The following is a 25,560-nucleotide window of genomic DNA, read 5'->3' on the forward strand; positions in this document are numbered from 1 at the left end:
AAACAGAACTATACAATCCTAGGAGAGTAGGGTAGCCTTTTTTTTTGTTTATTTTTGTGTCCCTCCACCAAGCGTCAAAGTTTCATTTGATTATGAAAATCATCTGAGATTTTTTTTCCCATATGGTCTGAGATAGGGGGCATGTCTAATCCCATCTCTATTGTTTTTAGAATTTTTCGAAAAGCTTATCTTTTCTACAGTCAAATTGCCTTGGAACTTTGACTGTATAGCCTGGGTCTATTGCATTGTTATTTTAATTGCAAAACTCTGAACTCTTTTTTTTTTTTACATTCATTGTTTAAACTATGTGGGTATACTTTCTCTAAGGTCCTAAAAACGAAAAGATAGAGACACTCATACACAAATCGGAAATCAAGTCATTGGATTTGGTTGGATTCTTCTCAGATCTTTATGTGGTGCACAGCCTGCTCTCACACACTCTCCCTGTCCTTCCTTACCTGGGCTGCTGTTAGGATGCAGAGTTCTTCCTGTGTGGTCATTCCTGCCTGTCTAACCCTCAGCCCCAAGCCAAGTGAGGTGTTTCATATGGAGCAGGGATAGGGAAAGGGCAGTTGCTTTACCATGAACCAAACTGCCTTCAAAGAGGCAGAAACTTAACCTGTTACCAGAAAACATTTCCCATCATGCCTTGATGGTTCAAGCTAGGTAACTCAAGTCACTACAGGGGATTTCCCCAGCAAATTTCCGAGTTCTCTGCAAAATGCTCTCAGTTATTGAGCACGTAGTGAAATAGCAAACAGACATTGAGGACAATGAGTGACATGAATTTCCTGCATTTGACTTCAGTGAATTACATTCTCAATTGCTCTGTTCCCGTAAAGACATTCATAAGATTTGTTTTAGAGTTTCATCTGTCAGTTGGACACTCCCCCTTTAAGGCCATCCAAGAGAAACCTATAAATCAGCTATAGGACTATTTCCTCCTAATGGCCGAATGAATTTGTAAGGAAAATATTTGTTTGTTGTGGTTTGCTACGTAGTTGTTTTACATTCTTCAAATGGCAGCAATTTGCTTTGTGGAAAACATTAGATTGTTCATGGCCAGCATGTCTTCTGTACGTGGATGTGAATGCCAATTGGAAGGGCTTGATCACAGATCCCTAGGTCTCTCTGGAACACTTCTGACGGCCTCAGGTTTCCCAGAATCCCCAGAGTGGAATCTTCCTTCTTCCTTAGTATTCCTACGCCACCCACATTTCAGATCTCACATCCAGCCTGTAGCACGCACAGAGGATGCACTGAAGATAACTTCAAAAGGGCCGTGTAGCAGTCAGCCCTGGGGATGCATAAATCTGTGGCTGTGTATATTGTATAGTATACAGGAAGCCAGTGAATCTACCTTCACAATCAACTGTCTTTTTAGTTGCTTCTCCTTGAATATAATTTTCTTCCACTTGTCTATCCTTTTGTTACCACTCAGCCCACTGGGGATAGCAATTATTATTATTATTGTTATTATTATTATTATTATTTTGTCATTAGCTTTTCCAGCAAGAATACACTGAGGTAGGTGCCCAGGGTATCAAGATGAGTAATTCAGAGTCCCACAGTACAGGATGCTCTGGCCCAGGGGAAACAGAATCTACACTGACTGAGATAATGGGATGTTGGCTGATGTAGGCAGTCTGAATACATTGGAAGAGCAGCACCTCTGTCAGATACGGTGGGGAGAATCGTGGCTAGGAGACAGTGCCTGGACCACCTACTCACCCACACCAGAACTGGATCTCTGGTCCTGGCCTCATTTATCCCATTCCAAACAACAAGCAGACATCAAAGATGGATATCGTAGCAGAAGCAACAATGTGCAATTATCAACTGCAGGTAGACAGTGAAATAAACCTGGCTGGGGACTAGGGTTGGGGGTAGGTGGCATGGGCAGGTCTCAGTACCTTCTGGTGCTGGAGGAATGGCATGCATGAACCCTGAGGTGTTGACAGCAGCTGCTGCTTTGCTCGCTGAGGGTAGAAAATACGAGGTGGAACGGTCAACCCACATGGAGGGCCATAAAGCCGATGAGTTAGAACATTAATTTGATTTAAGAGGTCACTGGGAACCGTCTCTAGATTGTGAAGACATTGTTGATGTCGACAAGACCATGTTTCAGGAATTACTCTTGCTACCGTGGTTTCTTTTGCTCGTCCTCCATCCTAGGATTTGATGTTTCCTGTCTCCTAAATATCTGTTGTCCATCCTCTATAGTAGCTTTCACACTGGCTGCTTCTGTGCCTCCTTACGTTGGCCTGGGTCAGCCCACATTCTTGAACTGGAGTAAAATTGGAACCAGATCTGGATTGAGGAGAAGGTTGTTTAGATAAGCAGGAGTACTTCAAGAGAAAGCTGAAGAAAATAGTTGTATAAGGGAAGGGGGTGCCAGAATAATAGAATGGGGGGATGAATGAATGTAGTGTTGGGGTGTTTCGGTGATAGAGGGCTTACCTGCTAAGGACCACCCTAAAATAGAAATAAAAATATTTACGTGGGGAATTTTTTCCCCATTAAATGCTGATTACTTACAAAGCACTGGTGGGGTTAAAGTTATGACTAGGCTCTTTGGAGCTTCAGGGGTACGATAAGTGAGATTTCAGAAACTTAAGGAAATGGTCACCAGATAAACATCATATAGTACAGCGATCTTTACAAATAAACGTTGAAGGAAATGACAAAGTAAGGGGAGACTTGAGACTCCCAATACTATAACGGGGCATGATATTAAAATTGATACATCTCAAATCATATTTGAGTAATGATCTAACTTAGACACTCTGAGACTAAAGCTTTGTATTTAATAACCATTAAGTACATTGTATGGGGTTGGTGGGATGGCTCAGTGGGTAGAGGTGCTTGCTATGGAAGGCCAGTGACCCGAGTTCAATCCCCAGGACCATGGTGAAAGATGAGAACCAACTCCCCAGAATTAATTGTCCTTTGGCCTCTACACTGGTGCACATGCCCAAAGGAACTCAAACAAGATGCACACATGCCTAGATACCCAAATAAATGAAGGGCTCTCTAAAATTGTTTCTTGGTCCATTGTGTAGCTTGCTTCTCTCTGTGGCACTGGCGCTCATTTCTTTGCTCCTCGGTTCATTCCGAAAAGTTTTTGGAAGTTGAGTTGGAGTCAGGCAGAGTTATATCCTCTTTGGATATAACTGAATTCACATTTTATAGCCGTTCCTGCTGTAAGAGAATCTTCTGGGCTCTCTCTCTTCATTGGGCCGTTGAATCTGCTTTGCTTTATGGCGCAGTAAGAAGTGCGTGAAGGCATCTGAGGTTAGAGAGAGGCTGTTTTGCATGGATATCGGGGCATTGGCATTTGAGTCCATGAACTACATTGGCAGCGAGTATTTTATTTACCTGTTGGACTCCCAGCTGGCTCATCAAGTAGCATTTCGCCAGATATATTGGAATGTGCTTGATGGTGCAGAAATGCAAGTGGAGAACATTTAATCACAAATATTTGCATGCAGACCGTGTGAGGATTTTAATGTCATCCGCAGCCACTTGAATGTGTGTAATTCAGAAGCAAACAGTAATGGTGAAGTAAAGTAATCCACGGTCCTGCGCTATTTTTTTTTCATGAACAAAATAATAATTCAGTATTTGTTGATGTCGCTGCTGATGAAGAATGGTTCTAATACTCCACCTGTCTCAGTTACCAAGCTTTTTGATAAAGCTGGCGGCCTGAGTGACAGCCACATACCCCAGGTTGGGCTGCAGTCTGGTTTCTCCCTGGCTTTCTCTCCTTTTAAGCCTCCCTTTCATGTGTAGCCAAGTGAAAGTCTCCAAGTGAAATCTAAGCTCTGTGCATCCTTGGGGGCCCTGGCCTGATGTTGAGGCTCCAAAAGACAAGCAGCTGAAGGCACGGAGGGCGGGCAGAGGCCAGGGTGATGACACCGCGCTCAGACCTTTGAGAGGATATGAATGAGCGGGCCTGGCCTCCCTGGGCTGGGACGTATTTTACTCACAAGACTAGTTCTAGGGGTTTTCAAACCAATTGTTTTGCTTTTTTTTTCCTTCAGATGTTGCAGGAAAATGCGTTCTTTTATTGCTCTTCCAAGTCGTTAAACCATTTATCCTTAATCATCTGCAGCCTGTGTGGGAATAAGTTTTCTAAAGATCACTGAACTTTGCTCGATTGGAAATCAGAAGAGAATTCATTTTACTTAATGTGGGAAACCTTCCTTTGAGAAACTTGACACAAACTGGCTTTCTAGGGCCTTCGAATTTAATTGAAAAAGAACACCATAGAAAAACACTGCCAGATGCACAACTGTGTGCTCGTGGGTTTGGTCGCCATAAGCCTTATGACTTTCTCTGTGGTTATTGATCACTGAAATAACCGTGGCAGTCAACATTTAGCAAGTCAGTGTGAATTAATGAAGTTTTGGTTGCATGGGGCCAGTAACTCCAGGCTAACCATAATGCATAGCGCCATCATCGTGATAGGATTTCCCGTTGCTACTTGTTCTATTAAGGATGCTTGATGATTCTAGGAGCACTTAATAGATTCGCTTTGTGGAAAAGTTAATAAGTCCATTAGGCCGCTGGGGTGTGGAAATGATCTGTAAAGAAATAAATTCCCTCGATTCCCGCATCAGCATCTCACAAAAGCACCTTACTGTGGGGCGTTTGGGACTTTACAGATCGCTTCAAGGAGCTGTTGAAATGGTTTCTAAGAGCACCACATCTGAATCTTGGTGTGTGGATTCGTCTGGCATGAATCTAGGGTGGAGGCAGCCAAACAGCTAATTGAGGTGTTGGGGTGGGGGGAGAGGGGCCATAATGGTGAATAGAGTTATTTGTCACTGAGTCTGTAATAGGATTTCCAATTAATTCATGCAGCCTTCCAGTGCCTTACATTAGCCCTGTCAAGATGAACTACAGCCACATCTAAAATGCCACTCCCCATTAAACGGTGCATGTCGGGGAATTTGTAATTTCTTCTGTGCAAACCAGAAGATGAATGGATTCGGCTCAGAAAACAAATGTGGTCTTCAGAAGTGTGCATTTCAAAATTGTTGAGCACTTCCTGGGAGGAACATTCTTTTCATTGTTGTAATTGTCATACAGTGGATATAGGAATACACACACACACACATACATATAATACATATAATACATATAAAATGTGATTGCTGTGTGAAGCCCTTCAAAGGGAAAGGGTTCAGCTGCTTGAAAACAAATGCATTGTCAAGTGCCCCATTTCACTGGTGACTGGGCTTTTCACACTGATGGATAATGGTGGTGGTGGTGGTTGGTGGTGGTGATTGGTGGTGGTGGTGGTGGTTGTAATGGCAGTGATGATGGTGATGGTGGTGGTAGAGATGATGATGATGATAATTCATGAATGTAGCATTTTGTTCCTTCTAGGACATTTTGTGAAATTTAAAATGAACTCCATTTCCTTGCCATGCCCTTGCTGGTCCTATCTGCCCCACCCCTACCCCGGCAACACTCACTGCTCTGCTGATTTACACTCATTTCCTCAAACTTGGCTTTAGAAAGTCTTGCTCAGCTGTGATAACCAGGCTTTGAGAACTTCGTAATATAGAAAAGAACTGAGTGAACCATATGTGAGGACAGACGAAGATAGGAATTCTACCTTCCACAAAACTGGATGTTAAGTGGAATATAATCAGAGTTCATAGCATCAAGGAAAACCAGAGTTCCTGAAGGACATGTGGGAAGAACCAGAGGGCGCGGCAGCAGATGTGTCTTTACAAGGTCGAGTAACAGGAACTGAGCAGTTCAGCCTTAAGGCAGGATTCCAAAGGGCACAGGAGGGCATCCGGATCTCTAGATGGCTCAATGTGTGTCTTCCAGGAACACTGGCTTTCAGAGCCATTTTAATTGACATCACATGGACAAGAAGACAAGGTGACTGACTGCCAGGTAGCATCGTGAGAGAACGAATCACTATTCGACTTAATTCAAACAGAAATATTTAGCTAAGAAGTTTGGGTAGACTGACTATAAAACAAGCTAACTGTCGGGAGCTATTGTAAGAGGGTTCAAGGTTGGTCTTCTGTGTATCTGAGTGGACTGTGGAGAGAATGATATATCTGAGTGGACTGTGGAGAGAATGAACACATGTTCTGCTTTATTTTCCTGGAAAGATTAAACTTATATTAAAAAATCAACTGTTGTACAGCTCTCTTTACACATAGCTGTCACCTGTCCACTTGACAACCCATACTCTCTTTTACTACCAGCCTCATCTGCCTGGCGACAGAGCCACCTGGGCTTCAGACCCTTGGCTGTTGCTTGAAGGACCCATTGACCCAAGATTGTTAACAATGTTCCAGACCCAGTGTAAATTTGACACCACTGCCCCCACCCCATGTACCTTACATTTCCAATGCTCTTCCAGCACCTGTGTCCATGATAGTGCTCCTTGCTGGCTCTGTCCCCTCTGTGTGGTATGTTCCCACTTTCCTTTCCATCCCCCTACTCCAACATTACTAAACTAACCCCTTAGGTTTCCACGAAGACTTGGGGAAATAGTTCATTTTTCCCATCTGCTAAGCCCCAAGTTCTCTCTTCCCATAAGCAGTGGGCATTTCCATGAATGCCCACTGGGCTATCATTTCTTTACCTGCCTTGTCTCTCAAGGAGGAGAACTGTGCATTATTTCCTTTTAGAGTCTTCAGCTCTAGCACATTGCCTGGTTACAAAAGCATGATGAATGTCTTCCTCACGGATGAATACATAGCTGAGGATATGTGAGGCAGAAGGCTGTAATCTAATTCTGCAAATTATTACAGATGTCTTTGACTCACTGTTTATCCTCTGTATCAGTGATAGGCAGCAGGGAGGCCAGGAATCGTAAAGTGCTGACTAACGTTCACACATGGGCACCAAGAGCCATGAAGACATGCCATACTGAATCCATAGGATGATTAAATTGTCATGGAGGACCACACACTTTTTAACTTGCCGTTTAAAACCAGATTGTAATGTTTAAAACCTCACCTCTCTGCTTCTTGGTCTCGCTGTGCTATTAAACCAGGAAGAGCATATTGAGTATTTTAAATTGTAGAAGACCACGTCTGAACACTTAGAGATTATAAAGCCTGAGGGGGTAGTGTTCTAGAGTCCTTTTTGTTGCTGTGATAAGACATTCTGGCCAAAAGCAACAAGTAAGGGTTTATTCGGCTTACACCCAGAGTAACAGTCAAATAGAGTTTGAAACAAACTGGAGGAGAGCTGACAGATGGTTGGCTTGCTCACAGACCCCTCCTTACCTAGCTTTTTATACCGCTCAGGACTATGTGTTTATGAAATGGTGCTACCCATACTGGGCTGAACCCTCTTATATCAATTAACAATCAAGACAATCTACACAGACCAACCCTTAACAATCCAGACAACTCTTCATAAACCAACTCTTAACAATCAAGACAATTTCTCATAGATCAACCCTTAACAATCAAGACAACAATCTGCATAAACCAACCCTTAACATTCAAGACAGTCCCACACTGACAAACAGACCAACCCTTAACAACCAAGACAATCCCACCCAGACCAACACTTAACAATGGAGACAACCCCACAAAGATCAACCCTTAACAACCAAGACAATCCCACCCAGACCAACACTTAACAATGGAGACAACCCCACATAGACCAACCCTTAACAACCAAGACAACCCCACCCAGACCAACACTTAACAATGAAGACAACCCCACATAGATCAACCCTTAACAACCAAGACAATCCCACCCAGACCAACACTTAACAATGGAGACAACCCCACATAGACCAACCCTTAACAACCAAGACAATCCCACCCAGACCAACACTTAACAACCAAGGAAGTCCCCTGCATCATGCCCTCAGACAAACCTCATAAAGACAAGTGCTCAACTGAGACATTCTTCAGGTGGCTTTAGGCTGAATCAAGTTGACAGTAGCGCTAACTACTACACTCAGACTCTGGGGTGGTCTTAACTGCTGGATTCCATATTTGGTAATAGAAAGGAGTCTTAGTACATATTTCTTGAGTTCATAAAAGATTATGACCTCATTACCACATTAAAAGACACATCCGAAAAATATTTGTCCAAAATCTAATCTGCTTTAGAATAGTTGTGAAGTTGATGAATTAGGCTTTGGTTTAAATTTTTCTTCTCCGTCTATATCATCTATCTTGATGAATAAATTATTATCAAAAACTATGCTTAGATTTTATGAATTTTGAATTTCATATCAGGATATAGACTCAGACAGTAGTCCTAAGCAAACAAAACCAAAGCATCCCTATATTAAATTTAGGTCTCAAGGCTGTACTGAGGACGATACAGGAATACCATGTACTTTGTATTTGTATTGTAATAAAATGAAGTTACATTTTTACGTAAGATTTTCTTCCAGGGGCCAAGTTGGCAAATTTGATCTTAAAAGACAACAAGAGTGCGATTATATTTTCAGAGGCATCACCTGACTGTTATTTCACTGACATCCTTCTCTTTCTTTTAGGGAATACCTCAGTTACCGTGTGCCAAAGCATTATATAACTACGAAGGAAAAGAGCCCGGAGACCTTAAGTTCAGCAAAGGCGACATCATCATTCTGCGCCGACAGGTGGATGAGAATTGGTACCACGGGGAAGTCAGCGGGGTCCACGGCTTTTTCCCCACCAACTTCGTGCAGATCATCAAACCTTTACCTCAGCCCCCGCCTCAGTGCAAAGCACTTTACGACTTTGAAGTGAAAGACAAGGAAGCTGACAAAGATTGCCTTCCCTTCGCAAAGGTACAGTATCCCCGAGATTGCTTTTAGCTTCCCTCCGTTACGCCCAAGTACCTGGGCTTGGTGCTGTGCCTCAGTTGGTAAGGGTACTGGTTGCCAAGGTGAGCTGAGTTTGATCACCAGGACTCAAGTGGTAGGAAAAAAACCCACTTCACCAAAATCGTCTTCTGACCTCCTCAGGCACACAATTGCTTGCCCCACCCCCCCACCCCCACCACTGCAAACGAATATAACAAAAAGTTTTAAGGAACATCAGGTAGACTGGCAGTTACTGCTTGGCTTATGACAACAGCATAGTTTTGTGTACTAAAGGTATGTGACAGAAGTTTTATTCATCTACTATTAGAAATTCAGTCCCTGTATTGTGGATGCTTACTTAAGTGGGACATTTAATGGGGTCAGAGAGATTGAGCACTTTCTGGTTTCTTCAGGACGACGTACTGACCGTGATCCGCAGAGTGGATGAAAACTGGGCTGAAGGAATGCTGGCAGATAAAATAGGAATATTTCCAATTTCATACGTGGAGGTAAGTTCATTTGTATGGTCATGATTCATATTCAGCATCGTAAATAAGAGTTAATTATGCAAATTAGGCATTAAGAAATCCTCATGGCCCAGAGCATCCACCTCAGATTTGAAAGGCTCTGCTGTTAGATTAGAAAGAGTTCCTTCCTTGTGTCCTTCAGTTACTGAAGATCATAAAATGTGACTCTTTGCATCACTCCTAAAAGTATCCCTATGATGTGTTAAAGAGACGGCATACTTTCTGTCCATCACCTATATGATCTGGTTGTCTCTTCTGCGTGCTACCTTGGGTGAGGATCAGAAACTTTGTAAAGGCCCAGGTACCTGAGAAGTTAATGTTCTCATTTTGGCTTTCTGGGTTTTGGTTTTTTGTTTGTTTGTTTGTTTTATTTTTTTTTACTTGTTTCTTATGCTTTTATTACATTTATTTATTTCGTGTGTGCGTTTAAGTGTGTGTAAGCAATAGGTCAGAGGACACCTTTGAGGAGCCAATTCTTTCCAGCTTGTGTGTCCACAGGCAAGTGGGTAATCTCAGCGGCCCGCACCCTTAACCCCCTTGCTTACGGCTTCTTTCCTAATCTGCCACAGTATTAGAACTAGAGCATGATTCCCAGAGTAGTCCTTTCATTAAACATTTACTGAGTGACTCCTTCTCCATCGGAGTCCAGGAACTTCTTAGCTCCCTTTGTCGTTAATTAGCATCGTTCAGAAAGCTTATGGCCAAACCTGACTAAATGAAGTCTTTTTATATTCATGAAGTAGCACATTTAGATTATTCTAAACAAAATCGAGAAACGAATTGGGGAGGGGGAACTGGAGAGATGGTTCAGTTAGCAAAGTGTTGGGTGCATAAGCACGAGCCCTGAGGCTGATCCCTAGAACCTACTTAAGGGTGAGTGACAATGTACACTTGTAGTCCCAACTATTGTGGAACCGAGGGGTTTGCTGGTGGCCAGCCTGGGTTCAGTAAGAGAGTGTCTCTGTAAGGGAGAGCAGTAGTTGAGGAATAAACCAGATGTGAATCTCTGGCCTCCATATATACACATATCCATGTGTACCCATACACACATATGCAGACACACACACATACAGTGAACGGGGGAGTTCAGAGCAGACCCTCATTACATCATGTGTCCTAAACTGTCAGGGAGTGAGAAGTGTCTCTTGCTGAGAACAAAATGGAATGCATTTGGTTTTTAAAGCATGAAACCACCAGAGGCCAAACAAACATCCACACCGAGTTGCTGACATCAAGGAAGACTTGTGGAAAGAAGTTGGTATCTGTATGATGTATACATAGATGTTAAGTGAGAGAGATGGAGGCGTGCGCTTACTATAAGCAGGAGGAACACCTAGGTGAAGAGGACTGTGTGTGCCGAAGCAAAAGGCAAGAGAGAGCACTGGCTGTTTGGGGAATTAAAGGCAGCTCTGTTGTTCCCATCATCAAAATGTCTATCATGTAGAAAAGCATGTTTAAAAAAAAACAAAAAAACTACTATCCCTTATCTTGCCCTAGCTGAGATATTTGTTTTGACTTGATTCTGAAGGCTAAAATGGCAGCCCTCAGTGTCTCCCCGAGATAGTAAGATTGTCACAGTTTCCCTAAAACAATGATGTGTTACTGCACATCCATTAGAAAGGAACCCAGTGTCACTGTGTATCCACTGGGCAGGAACCCAGGCTAGCTACTTCTCTTGAGTGTGTTCTACACTTTCAAATGTTCCTTTTATTAAGATGTTTGCTCTAGCATTAGAAGAAGACAACAGAAGAAGAAGAAAAAAATTTTAACAAGTAACCCTTTCTGTATATGATTTGTGTACGTCCTAAGTGTGGGCTGTGGAAAACTACCAGCTCCTCCAGATATTTGAATAGTTAGGCTAAAGAGTTTGAGCCAGCAGGCAGGGTTTAGTAAAGAGAGCCTGTCTTTACATGTGTGGTATTGTCACTGGTGCATGCTGAAGCTTGGTCTGGCATCCATGAAAAGGTATTGCTATGTCATCTTGTTGTTGATGCTGATGGTGACATGGGGCAGGTGTCAAATTGTTCAATAGGTATATATATATATATATATATATATATATATATATATATATATATATAATCCACCCACTGAAAGGCCAGAGTCACTTACAGTCATTTGAGTCATATAGGATTGTTTACTCTGACTTAAGCTGTTAAATTAAAGTACACAAGGGGAACGTGTTTGCTTCCCATCCCCCACCCCCACCCCCTCAGCCATGAATATTTTCCTTATTTGAACCAGAACTTTTCTAGTGAGGACTTGAAGTAAATCAACTGTCTGTCAGAGCCTGTGAGCAGACTTTGCTGTCAAGCTGTCAGATTGACCCGCCTGGTGGGGGACAGAGCACCTGGGGCTTAGTGACACCTGCTTCATTCAGCCTCCGGGCCTAAGTGAAGGAAAACTGCAGCCACAGCCAACTGCAACCTGGCTGTCGCAGGACAGTGTCAGATGTGATCAAACAAAGTGTACAGTCAAGAAAACCCAGGCCTTTTCCTAAATAAAACACTTTATTCTCTTGCTCCGTAAACCTTTCATATTGGGCCAGCTTTAGAACTTAGAGCATGCCCAATTTAAACGCCGCTGTATTACACTTGTAGAATTTTTTATAAAATGGATTGGGTGTTGGGACCAGGGTCTCTCTGTGTAGCCTAAGCTGGCCTGGAAGTCCCTGGGTAGGCTGACATGAGCTCACCATCTGCCTGCTTCAGCCTCCTAAGTGCTGGGTTTATACGTTTGTGCCATCCTGATGAATATCTTTCTTGTATCTTATAAACCAGCATATGTCCCTTAGTCGGCTAGGGTATAGTAATGGTTAAATGAAAGACCTTTGTCACCATGCACAAGGATAATCTCAGAACTGAGCTTGGAGTCTCAGAAATGTCTTTCCTTGCACAGTCCTCCAACTCTGTCCCATTCTAATAGACCCTAACCCCATCCCATTCCAATACCCCTCCTAACCTCCACCCAGTTTCTCTAGTTGGCATAGGTAATAGATACGCTCAGGGAACACAGGATGGGCCTGAGGGATGGGATTCTAGAATTGTGGAATTGGTAAGTCAGCTGTGAGATTCAAGGGGACCATGGCCATGTGAGAAGAACTGCCTGTTGGAGTTAGTAGGGAGAGGACTGAGGGTTTTGGGGGTGGGGGTGGGGAGGAAGGTGAGGCTGTAAGGAATGGTCCCAGAGGGGCTGGGAAGAGCTCAGTGGTTAAAGCACTCAATGTACAAACATGAGAACTGGAGTTTAGATCCATAGACCTCAAGTGAAAGGTGGAGATGAAAGGTCCTCAGAGCACCCTGGCTAGTGAGGCTAGCCATATCAGTGAGATTGTGGTGTGATTAAGACAGCCTGTGGGGGTGGGTGGGTATGGGGGACTTTTGGCATAGCATTGGAAATGTAAATGAGCTAAATACCTAATAAAAAATGGAAAAAAAAAAAGACAGCCTGCTTCAATGAATAATGTGGAAGAGTAATTGAGGATTATCCTCAACACACACACACACATACATACACACATATACACACCACATATCACACCACACACACAAGAAAATGGGAAAGAAGAAAAAGGAAACACCATTGGGATAGTTGGCTCACCTACTTATGTTGAAGTAAAATGATAAAATAGCAATGATGCTATGATTGTCAAGCAAATGTCTTCCTATTAAAATACAAAACTCTTGAAAGATCATATAATTCAGCAGATAGAGCGCTTATCTGACATGCCTGGGTTTGAGCCCCAGTACTTAAATACCTGCAGTGGTGCACACCTGTCATCTCAGGACCCGGGAAGAGGAGTCAGGAGGGTCAGAAATGTAAATCCCAGGCCAGGTTGGGATATGCAAGACCACGTGAGTTGTGTGGAGTTCTTGTGATAAGAATTCCTTTGCTCAGATCTGGTTCACCAATTTCTCCCAAGACAGCCTCTTCCCGATCCCTGTGTGGGCACACCTTGAAGGCTGTACATTGTGTTCTATATAGACAGTCTCTTTTTGACTGGAGTAATCTGGAAAGCAGTTAAGGACAAGAGAGTCTTAGGAAGCCCAGGGAATTCTCGAAGGCACCATGTCAGGGTGTGTATCAAGGACTGATTGCAGTCAGAAGGAAGACTTCAGTGCCCCGTTTCTCTTTGTTCAAATGGTCCAGTTGTCTGAAGACTAGATACGATTTTAGCAACACAATTAGTTCCCAGCTGCCTCACTTGGTTTTCACAGTCATTTTACAAGGATGGCATGATTCTCAAAAACCAGAAAGTTTGGTTGAAGATGATGCTAACCATGGAATCTGGGGCATTTCTCAGTCATTGTTGTGCGTTCTGGGCTAGTATTGAACCCTAAGTTGCTTCTTTTTTTTATTGAAATGTTGAATATTTTAATTGCACTGTTGTAACACACTGTTCAGAAAAAAGTTGCTTACAAATATTACTGCTCACTGACAAAGCTATTGGTCAGCCAATAACTCTAATGGGAATGTATAATAAGACCAATGTTCTCATGCCAGTAACACAATATCTTTTCTGTAAGCTGTAATGTGTAGCTTTTGCTACCCCCCCCCCCAATGCTCTAGGAATGGACCATGCTACCAGCCCCTGCCTAGAGAATATTGGACCTGCGGATGAAAAACACAGACATATATATACATATATACACGTTGTTCAATTTCAACCTGCCTCATTGGCTTAATTGCTGGTCACTACTAATCTCACTTGGCTAGCATCCCCCCTCCCAGTATGCTTAGCTCATCACCTCTCAAACTGTCCTAGTTTCAGTTGCTCTGCTACCTTCAGTCCCAGCTCAAACTCCAACCTCCCTCCTGGAGAAGTAGCCTACGGGCTCTGCCCAAAATCTCACATGGCTAGTTGGCTTTTTTCCCTCTGAAGCATAGTGAAAACTCCTTTTCTCTCTCTCCTGTGTCTATTAGCTTGCTTGCAGGGACCCAGAATTCTCACTTATTCCACCCAGGTCATTGGCTGCGAATATTTTTATTGATGGATCAAGAACCAATTTGGGAACAGGACCTTAGCAGTAGCCCCAGGAGCAAAGGATTGTTTCTACTTTAAGCCATAGTGTTTAAGAAATACATTTCATGTGATTACCAGAGAGATTGATCCTTCTGGTGGATCTTGACAAAGTTATGTGAAAACTCCATGAAAGGAGCTGCCATTCAATGTGCCATTATAAATAGTCAATATTAATGGGAAAAATTTAAAAGTTAGCAATAACAGTATTTTGTAGAAGTTGTTTGTAACCTTCAACGATGACCTTCAAAAGTTTGAATTTTCAAAGCAGATATGGTGGGACTAACTACATAATTCAAATAAGATGTGCTGGCTAGTTTTAGGTCAACTTTGAACCACACATTTTTACTCAGTTCCTTCTTTAATTCGATGCCTAGTCATTTGCAATATCACTTCACCCAAGCTTTTAAGCAAATAAGAAATTGCTTAGTTACTTGGTTTTGTCATGGGTAATTTGAAGATGCACATTACTTACGTGTCCGTGACCTACAGTAGGGTAGGAGTGGATTAACAGACGAGTGTTTCTATGTTTCCATCCCTGCCAGAATGAAGGCTGCATCCAGCTCATTCTATCACCATCTTCCAGATGACAATCTTCTGTCATCCCTAAGACACGCACTCCTCCTCTCTTCTTGCTTTATCTCAATAAATTTGGCATGGTAGAGGGGACACCTGGGAATCTGGAGCCTAGTGGCCAGGATGGAACTGGTGTCCCAACCAGTAATTCTGTGTGTCTGGTCTTCTCACTGCTGAACCCATAGACCCTAAGAGTGGAGTGTGGCCCATTGGTGATACCTGTGCTCACAGTCACCGCTGTCACTATTATTCCTTCACTGCACTTTGCTGCCTGTCATCCTTCTGTCAGGTTATCTGCTACAGAGACTGGCAACTGTCTTAGGGTTTTACTGCTGTGAATACACACCATGACCAAGGCAACTCTTAGAAGAACAACACTTAATTGGGGCAGGCTTACAGGTTCAGAAGTCAGTCCATTATCATCAAGGCGGGAGCATGGCAGTATCCAGGTGCAGGAATCGCTGAGAGTTCTACATCTTCATCTGAAGGCTGCTAGGAGAAGACTGGCATCCTCAGGCAGTTAGGAGGAAGTTCTCAAAGCCCACCCCCACAGTGGCACACTTACTCCAACAAGACCACACCTCCTATTACTGCCACTCCCTGGGCCAAATATATTCAAACCACCACAACTAGTGTTTCTCAGCCTCCCTTCTCTCATCAGAATGGGGGTTGAGGCGGTAGCCCTTTGTCTTTATAACTTTCTGTAGTCTCCCAGGGTACTCTCATTAAGTGTCACCCACAGCAGACTCTCAGAAAATACCACTTTAGAGAATAAATGGACAATCTAAGAAATTGTAGAACAAAATTGTCTAAGCCCGAACAAAACCGATTTGTAGATTTTGTGCATTTTTAACTTTTCAGCTGTTATTCTCATCTTCACTGCCTGGCATATATTTATTACAGGTTTCTCTTGTCATTACATCAGGATGTTACATGCCTAGGAGCCACTGGGGAGATGTGTGTGACCCAAGTGTGATCATTTGTTTTCTAGCCCAGCCCACTCCAACTTGCAGTGATCCCCCTGCCTCAGTCCTAGGTTCATAACTATGTGCCACCATATCCAACCCTCCCTTGCTAGGTTTTGCTTTTGTTTTTTGTAACGAGGCTACAGTTGGCTAGGTATGGTGACATAAGCGTCTAACCCCAGTACTCTGGAATCTACACAGGAAGGTCAAGTGTTTCAGGCCAGGTTGGGCGCCTAGCAAAATCCCTGTCTCAAATATATAAAATTAAAACAATACAACAAAACCCAGAAAATAATAAATAAGATACAAAATAAAACTGGCCCGAGAACATTACTACTTTAGAATTTTCCCAGGGTAAAGCAATCAATGCCTAGATTAAATCTGGAACTTCCATTGTAATACAGGAAAAATTTCCTGGTAGGGGGCAGGGCTGGGGAAGTGTTGGTCAAAGGTTGTGAAACTTTAGTGCCAAGGGTTGAGGTCTTCTTGTTGTGGCATACACTGTGCTATCTGCTGTAACCATGAGAAATCAAGTGTACCGACTAGAGCAGAGATAGCCCCAAAGGGGACCGTCCTTGATTCTGTAGATTCCGGGGTATTGTTCCTATTTCAAAGGGTAAGAGATGGAGGTTTAAGTACAGGGTTGGACATTGCTAAGGTGATCGCCACAGAGCTAAGGGTGGCATTGTTGACTTTATTAGGATTTATTTTGTTAAAGCCTTTCTCTGAAGGATAATAACAGAAGAAGGGCACAATAATAGTCTTTAATCTAATAATCAAAGACTTGGTAGAGGTATATAAAAAGATTTTTCTATCATTCGTATTTTTGATGTTTTTTCCCCTTTGAAATTAAAAAGCATCATCAATGCTTATAAAGAAAATTGGGGAGGTTGTTAGAAAGTTTGAAAGGGGTACTACTGTATTGATTAGCATCTAAGTTTCTTTTGCAATTCAGAAGGCAGCTTGTTTTTATAAGTGAAATTTAGAAATACTTTTGAGAAATTGGCAAAGGAGAAAGAATTACTATGTTCTCAGCACTGTTTTTCTTCCTGAATTCCAACTGGCCGACCCAGGACCTTGGGTCTGATTCTGGGAAGCTTGTCTCCAGTAGGCGCTGAGGACCACATTCACGGTGGTATTAGAGTTCCAGCCTCATATACCGGGCCGTTGCTTCTATTTCTGCCCCAATGAGGATAGGAAAATGAGCGCTGGTTCCTGGAGTAGAGGCAAGAGCAGTGTCCTGTGAGCTCCACCGACCCTTCCTCAGTCAAGGTTGCCAGAGACTCCATCTGAAAAGGACTTGCTGAGGGTTGGTGATGAACTTCTTCAGGGCAGTTCCTGCTCCATTTGTGATTCAGCACCTCTTCTAACTTAAGAGTTTCCCATCAGGAGAACATTGAGGGAGTGGAGAGTTCAGAGATCAGTTCATGTGGATTGAGTCTTCACTGCGTGAGTGGATGGATAGTCAGTGATACCCCGGGCAGTCTTATAGGAAGTACAAATGCAGATCTCCTGGCCAGCCTTAACCATGTTGTGTCTAATATTCGTCATGATTCCCCAAAAGATCCCCAGCTTCTTCATCCTGGCCATTCCCCTGCAGGGACAAGGATGCAAGCCAAATTTTGCTGCTTGTTCTAGAGACCCACTTTGGAATTGTGGCTTGCATGGCTGTGAGGTTTCTTTGTCCGTGTACCTATAGAAAAATCACTCTTCTGAGATCTGAGTAGATCCAGTCAGTTCTCAGGAAGCCTTTCTTTCTAATTCTTCCATACAACAAAAGACATTCTATGAAATCCAATCTGAACATCCCTGTCTGCACGCTACTTCTGTAATGCTAAGTTTGCACCTTCCCTGGTAGGCATGGGATGGTAATGTATGTGGGTGATTCATTCTTCTCCTGACTCCCTTGAGAATGGAGTCATATACAGACTATTTTAACCATTTTACTCCTGTAATATAATCTTGGAAGCATGAGGAGGAAATGAATAAGCCTTGGTGCATCACATAGAAAACTAGATAAATAGCCCTTTCTTCTTCATTATGTTCTAACAACATTACATTGCTTTATCTCTCTCCATATGATGGTAGGACCAATAATCAGGTTTAAAAAAAAAAAACTTTCCAGCTTCTGGCTATTATAAATTTATAATAGCCAGAAGCTGGAAAGAACCCAGATGCCCCTCAACAGAGGAATGGATACAGAAAATGTGGTACATCTACACAATGGAGTACTACTCAGCTATTAAAAAGAATGAATTTATGAAATTCCTAGCCAAATGGATGGACCTGGAGGGCATCATCCTGAGTGAGGTAACACATTCACAAAGAAACTCGCACAATATGTATTCACTGATAAGTGGATATTAGCCCCAAACCTAGGATACCCAAGATATAAGATATAATTTGCTAAACACATGAAACTCAAGAAGAATGAAGACTGAAGTGTGGACACTATGCCCCTCCTTAGATTTGGGAACAAAACACCCATGGAAGGAGTTACAGAGACAAAGTTTGGAGCTGAGATGAAAGGATGGACCATGTAGAGACTGCCATATCCAGGGATCCACCCCATAATCAGCATCCAAACGCTGACACCATTGCATACGCTAGCAAGATTTTATTGAAAGGACCCAGATGTAGCTGTCTCTTATGAGACTATGCCGGGGCCTAGCAAACACAGAAGTGGATGCTCACAGTCAGCTAATGGATGGATCATAGGGCTCCCAATGGAGGAGCTAGAGAAAGTAGCCAAGGAGCTAAAGGGATCTGCAACCCTATAGGTGGAACAACATTATGAACTAACCAGTACCCCGGAGCTCTTGACTCTAGCTGCATATATATCAAAAGATGGCCTAGTCGGCCATCACTGGGAAGAGAGGCCCATTGGACTTGCAAACTTTATATGCCCCAGTACAGGGGAACACCAGGGCCAAAAAGGGGGAGTGGGTGGGCAGGGGAGTGGGGGTGGGTGGATATGGGGGACTTTTGGTATAGCATTGGAAATGTAAATGAGTTAAATACCTAATAAAAAATGGAAAAAAAAAAAAAGAAAGAAAGGTTGTGGCTTAACAATGATGTGAAAAAAAAAAAAAAAACTACACAAGAAGGAGTAGGTAAACTCTAACTTACCATTTTCAGACAAGTCTCTTGTTTAAAGGAAATGGCCAGTCATTGCTGAGTGACTCGCCTGTAATCTGCCCTAGTCTCTTGCCTCACTGGCTTCTGAGGACATGTGACGACAAGCCTTCAGATGGGACTCAGATCCAGCCTCGCTTAGGTGTATAGAGATTTTTTTTTTCATAAGATTACGAAGGCATTCTCGAATGTTTGTTCTCAGAATGACTGATTGTTCAACGTCAAAAGTCTGAGGCTGCCTTTGTTACAGAAAAATTACTCAGAGCCATAATATTTTGAACTATGTTAAACTTTATTGTTAAAATAGGTTTGTTATTTTGTCATACACATTGTAAATATAGCTAGTAATGAAGGCTTTACAAAGCAAAGTAGACCCAGTTTGACCTCATATGGAAGATGTAAATGGATTCTTTACAATGTTCTGGGCATTTTTGTGTGCCTGTGTAGTCAATGGATGGCTTGAACAGAACCATTCTGATGGGAAAATAATTTGGAGAAGAAACTTCTGTGTAATGCAATAGAATGCTCCAGAAAAGTCTTTCCTGAGTGGTGTAAAATAATGTTACTTTTTACATGAAACTCTCCCATACGGCACAACCCAGGCTGCACACATGCCATGCATGATCTGTGAAGCTGTAGACGGGCGCTGTTTGGGTGCTCACTACCCTGGGCTCTGCTTTGCACCCACCCTTCCTCCTCCACCCCTGCGCATCTCCACATCCTCACACTGTAGGGATCTAGGGCATGGGGAATGCTCACTCGCTGATTTATTAACCGAGTACACATCACTGAGGAATTTCTGTCTGCGTGTCATTTCTCATTGACTAAACTCTATTTGGAATTTAATGACAATTCCATGTTCTTTCTGCACCTCTTGGGATCTAGGTATTTCCACTGTTGCGTTCCTGTGTCTGGTAATGAGGTTCTGGAAAATAAAATGTGTTGTTGGAATGTATCCTCCTGGTTAATGGGTGTTTCTGATTTATGATGTGTGTGTGTTACGTACAATAGAAACACACGCAGGCGGCCTGTATTACTGGTTCCCATAGGACACGGACATGAACCGATCTCAGCCGTGATGTTGTGCGCTGGTCTCTCTTCCCAGCACTGTGATTAGCTGTGGGTGTGTTGCTTCAGAACTAGTAGGTACCAGCATCTCTGAGTCCTAGCTGTGCTTGTGTCTGTCTTGTAAGCTCTTCTGTGCTTTGGCTGTGAGCAGCTTCTCCGGCTGTAAACTCGCTGTCTTCCCCAGGCATCTCATCCTCTAGGAATCTGATCGCATCATTTCTCTTTTCTGCCGTGCATGCCACTTCTTTCCTTTCCCTTGGTTCGTTCTTCCTTAGTGTGGGAACGTGATCTGCCTTTGGATCTCCTGAAAAATCGATGACGTGATTATATTCACCTCAGCTTGTGGCTATGATATCTCCCCCCCCCCCCCCCACACACACACACATCTCATAATGCTCAAAAGGTCCACTTTCCCCTCTCGATGTCTTTGCCTGCTTATCTCTGATCTTGGTTCCTCCAGGTCTGAAATCACCATCTTGGTTGTCACTAACTCTCCTTTCTTAGTTCTCCTTGTGTCCCCTGAGTCACATCTATAACTATTCATAATCTCCTCCGTTACCGTTTCCGTTTTCATTTCCAGACTGCTGAGTTGACGGTGGGCTGGGAACACACAGCGAGGTCTTTCCTTAACCTGCGATGCTTTGTAGTTTTCTTCCCATAACTGCTATTTTCTCCTCCCCCTCCCTGACTCAGAGACCACCCAAGTCTAACCCCGAGATGACTCCCACGCTTGACCTGCAAATGCTTTTGCTATGATTGCTTGGTCAGGTATAGAATCAGGAGATTTTCTTAAAGCTTATTCTCATTCTCTAGCTAGCGTTTTTTCTCCAAACAGAGAGCGAGCTGACAATGGAGCGGGCTGACAATGCTAAGCAGTTGCTCTAGAAAGACTTCAACGCTTTCCCTGGGTCACCAAATGTGTCTGTCACCCGGAGTCAGTCTGTCTGGTCTTTATTGACTCACTTGCCCATGCTCTGCAGACTTGCCAGTGTGCATCTCCTAGCCTTACTGATAGGAACCTGTTCCGTTTCCCAAGTCCTTTCTTCTCATGAGTCAGAGGGGTGTGCCGCCCTTTCCAATCCAGGGCAGTGCCTCGCTTGGAATAGTCACAAAAAGAAAAAGAATTTAAAAATAAGAACAAACCCATAGAATGAATTCCGTCTCCATTTGTTCTGAGTCTGGTCACTCATGGCCTATGGCCTCTAGACCTGACTGAGAGGTCTGCCTGTTGAGTATTCTGAGGAGATGTTTGTGTTTGGGGTGAGGAGAGGTTTGCTTAGGAGTAAAACTTTATAGCTCATTAAATCCAACTTCATATTACATAAGAGAAATTGGAGGCACATAGGGAAAAGGTGATTTGCCTGAGGCGACAGAGTGAGCCAATGGTAAGCTTTGGTTCTGAGTCATTACAATAATACCTATTTGGACTGGCTCTTACAGGCTGCAGAGCATGCTGGTCCATACTCATGTCTGTGCGAGGCACACAGGAGTGATGCCACCTTTCTTTATACAGCTCAGAAGACCGAGGTCAGGATAAGCAATGACTCAGCCAGTGAGCATGGAGACCTGGCCCTAGGCTAACCTGTTTGACTTCAAGTTCAAGGCTCTTCCTGTGGTTCTCCTTGGACAATACCTCCTGTAGCTTTCCTAGAATTAAATTTGTTTTAGGTTCTTAAACATGCGTCTTTTTTTAAAAATACCTTCCCTTCAAAACCAGGAGGCTAAAAAGGAGAGTTCTGATTTATTTATTTATGCTCTAACAGCTGGGCCTAGTAAAAGCAAGGGTCACTATGATAAGCTGCTCACTGACCTCCAGGCCTCCCCCTTGAGACATGCGAGTGATTTCGCAAACCCCCTTACCTTAGCTGGTGGGGCAAGGTCTGTAGCTCCTGTTGTTGCTGCCCCAATGCTTATGTGAGTGCTTCTTGTCCCTGTGATTTCTTAGGGCTCAGGGAACTTCAGAACACGGGGCTCTGGGAGGTCAGGGGAAGTTCATGAGCCTTTCTGGGACAGCTCCTAAGGTGTGGCCTCTTTCTCCTGAAGAGCTTTCAAGGGACAGGAGCTGAGCTACCAGCACACACACATCACTGCTGAGCAAGCTGAAGTGTGGCCAGGCCACACGGACATGGCATGTGAATACTTGACCAGTACTAAGTTTCAAAGACCCGGTAGTGTTTTAGGATTGAAAGCAAGGTCTTGCACGTGTGTCTTGGTTTGGAGTAGTTATATGTTGAAGTGATATAATATTTTGTATATAATAGTTTTTTTCTTTTTATTCTTCTAAATGTAGCTATTTGGGAAATTTAAATTATAAGATTTATCTTACATTTAAGTTGCCCAGTGCTGGCCCAGAGGCAGACCTCCCTTCCCTTGATAATTCTAAGAGACTTTTTTTTTTTTTATTCATCACAATCATTTGTAGAGACTTAAATGGTGTCTTGGCCTAGCAGAGGTTCTCTTACCAATTTTATAGAACTCCCAGTTAATTAGTCTCTCGTGTGCGAGTCTTGTATTGTAAATGAAGGTTGAGTTTGATTTTTATGTCTGGTCAAGCAAAACTGAAAAACTTGTTATCCAAAAGATAAAAGCCTAATAGGGGATCTAAACCTGTCATGCCATTATTGAAGAAGCGTTTCCAGAGGACAGTGGTGTGAGGCTAATGCTGTCATTTCTTCTAAGGAGGTGCAAGAGGGCTTGAGTTTCTGTCTTGCTTTCTCCAGAGTGCTGGCTCTGTCTGGGGAAGGAACAGTGGACGTTTGGCTGCTGGGATGGTGAAAGGCTGCATTGACAATGTGGATTTATGAAGGTCGGGTTTCACAGTGGAGAGGGAAGGGTAGGTGGCTCTTTCAGCAGCGATGACCACTGAGCTGTGTGAAATGAACCTGTCCCTGTCCCCACCACACTCTTTCCAGTAGCCCAGGTGGTTGTACAGCTCAGTGACAGAGATGGAAAAAAAGGGAGGGGTAGGATTAACATACTCAGAAAAAGTAAAGCTCCCTGAAAAATTAACTTCGAGATAATTTTTTGAGACAGTCTCATTATGTACAGTAAATAGCCGTATTTGGCCAGGAACTCATTGAATAACTAACTCAACTTCAACTAACCTTCAACTTTTGTGCCTCCTGCTTCAGCTTCCGCGTGCTAGGATTATAAATCTGAATAGCCACACCCAACTATAACAAGAGAGCTCGAGAACATGATATTTAGTAGAATTTCTATAATAGAAAATATCGGTATATTTGGAGTATAAAGTAAAACCTTACTTATAAAATATTAATATGGACCAATATTTCAATTTAGACATGCACACAAATGTATGTATTCATTCATACATATTAAGTAAAGAGTACTTTATTAATATAATAGTATTATAATGCAAAAATCATTTGCATTTGTAAAACAAATTTGTAAAAAAACAGAATATCAAAAACCTAGTTGAACTATGGATAAAGTATGGAAATAGAAAACATTGTAAAAAGAAAAGATCTGTTTAATCTCATTAAAAGAAATGCAAATTAAATAATATGAAATAGCTTCTCTCATCTACTAGAGACTTGAACAGTGACTAGTGAGGATAATATTCATGAAACAAAGTGGTAGAAATTGAGATTTCTTTGGGGTGTGATGCACCTATTTTCTTCAAAAGTTTTTAGATGTACACATTTGTATAACAGTTTGAGTTTTAGGAATTTGCCCCGTAGATATCCTGCTACAAGCATGTCAACAGTATAGAAAATAATAGCATTTCCTCTCTATAGTGGAGAGCCATGCTTCTTCCGGTGGCCATGGGAAGATGCTCAGGGCTGTTAGGTAACAGTGTGCTTTGCCTGGACTCATCTGCAGTCCTGAGATTAGTGAAAAGGATGCATATGTGGCAGTGTTATCTCAAATTTATAAATAGTGAAGCTGTAAACTGTTAAACATAAATGTGTTGGGAAGAGACACAGGCATAGATCTTTGATGTTTTATCCCACAATATTCTATGCCATGTGCTTCATTCTTAAAGATGACTAATTACCTTCTTGTTCTTTTGAGATGGAACTCTCAGTCTGTAGTGCAGGCTAGCTTGGAAATCACTATGTAAACTGGGCTGGCCTTGAACTTGTGACATATCTCCTTCCGGAGAGTGCCTGCCTTCACCCCAGTGCCAGAATCACAGATGCCAGCCACCAGGACTGGCTGGTTAACTACTTTTATGATATATTTTAAAAGTTTTAACTGCCTTTGGGAAGAAAAAAATGTTCAGTAATACTCTACTCTAGTGGATTATAAATTAAAATAGTATTCCCTCATACCTTCTGTCAGCGCTGTGTAATATCCAAAAGCTAGAGACTTACTCTTGTATAAAAGTTCTTATGAAGTAGTGACTACCAAAACTATTTCCCTTTTGGGGGGGTCAGGGTGGGTGTTTTATCTTAATTAATGTTATTTTTTATCAGTATTTCTCTCTGAGTTACTTGAGGATCTTCCTCAAAAACATAAATAAGAAGGCTGGAAAGACAGCTCAGTAGCAAAGAACTCGCCCGGCACGTATAAGGCCCTGCACTCTCAATCCCTGCCACTACAAAAGTTAATAAATTAGTAAAATAATAAGAAAAAAATGTAAAAGCTCATGAGAAGTTTAAGATCAGGAAATCTCTTTGCCTCCTTCCGCTTAGCCCTAGAACGCTTGAGTTGTACTGTGTGTGCAACTTAAGCCTTATGTGAGGTCCTTATCACAGGCTGGATGGAAGGTCTTGTAGGGCTTGGGGTTGTTTTGCAGGTCATGAGTGCACTTTTAACTTTAAAGGTCACGTCGAGGTAAATGTCAGAGGAAGCCCCCTGGTAAATGTCAGAGGAAGCCCCCTGCCCACTGAGCTCAAGCAGGCATTCTTAAATTTTATCAAAATTCCATTAAGAGCTGTCAAATCCTTGGCTCCCTGTAGTTACAAAGGTTGAGGAATACTCACAGCAGGTTTCTGCCAGGTTTACGTGTTCCACTCTCCACTTTATGATTTTCTCCAGAATTTAGGGGGGAAAGGGAGTGGGAAGATACTATTAATACCAACCTCTGCTGTTCTGGAAAAAAAATTTAAAGTAATTTTAAAGGATGACAACATCTTGCTAGCAAACATTACTGTCACGTATCAAAATAAAATGCAGGGTAAATACACTAGGCTGTTTAGAGGACGAGTAATAAAGTAAGAATTGAGAGAAGGAGAGCTAAAGGAGACTGAAGTGGTTGGCCTCCTTGTATTTCTTCCCTGGGCATGAGGAGTTTGATCAGTAGGCTGCACAGTGGCCATAGAAATGGCCAATAGCTGTGCTAGCCTAGAGTTGCGGTCCATTTATTATCTCAACCACACCCTACTGGGCCTGCATGTTGCTGCTTATGCAAACCACTGTATTATTGTATGTGAGGGTTTGTGCCCACCAAACAATATGTTGATCACTCCTGGCAGTCTGTGCTTCATAGGCAAAAATCCATTGGGA

The 25,560-nt window shown here is 42.7% G+C and overlaps 1 protein-coding gene across 2 annotated transcripts in view; it reads left to right on the plus strand.

The window, feature by feature from the left end:
• Window positions 1–25,560, plus strand: part of Sh3rf1 (SH3 domain containing ring finger 1) — a 241,211-nt gene that overhangs the window by 96,630 nt on the left and 119,021 nt on the right. For both annotated transcript variants that reach the window (XM_011242231.2, NM_021506.2), the window contains exons 3-4: window positions 8,507–8,782; window positions 9,211–9,306. In XM_011242231.2, coding sequence (XP_011240533.1) covers window positions 8,507–8,782; window positions 9,211–9,306 — 372 coding nt within the window. The remainder of the gene's footprint in view (window positions 1–8,506; window positions 8,783–9,210; window positions 9,307–25,560) is intronic.

This window comes from Mus musculus, chromosome 8 (assembly GCF_000001635.26).
Source record: "Mus musculus strain C57BL/6J chromosome 8, GRCm38.p6 C57BL/6J".
Lineage (NCBI taxonomy): Eukaryota > Metazoa > Chordata > Mammalia > Rodentia > Muridae > Mus > Mus musculus.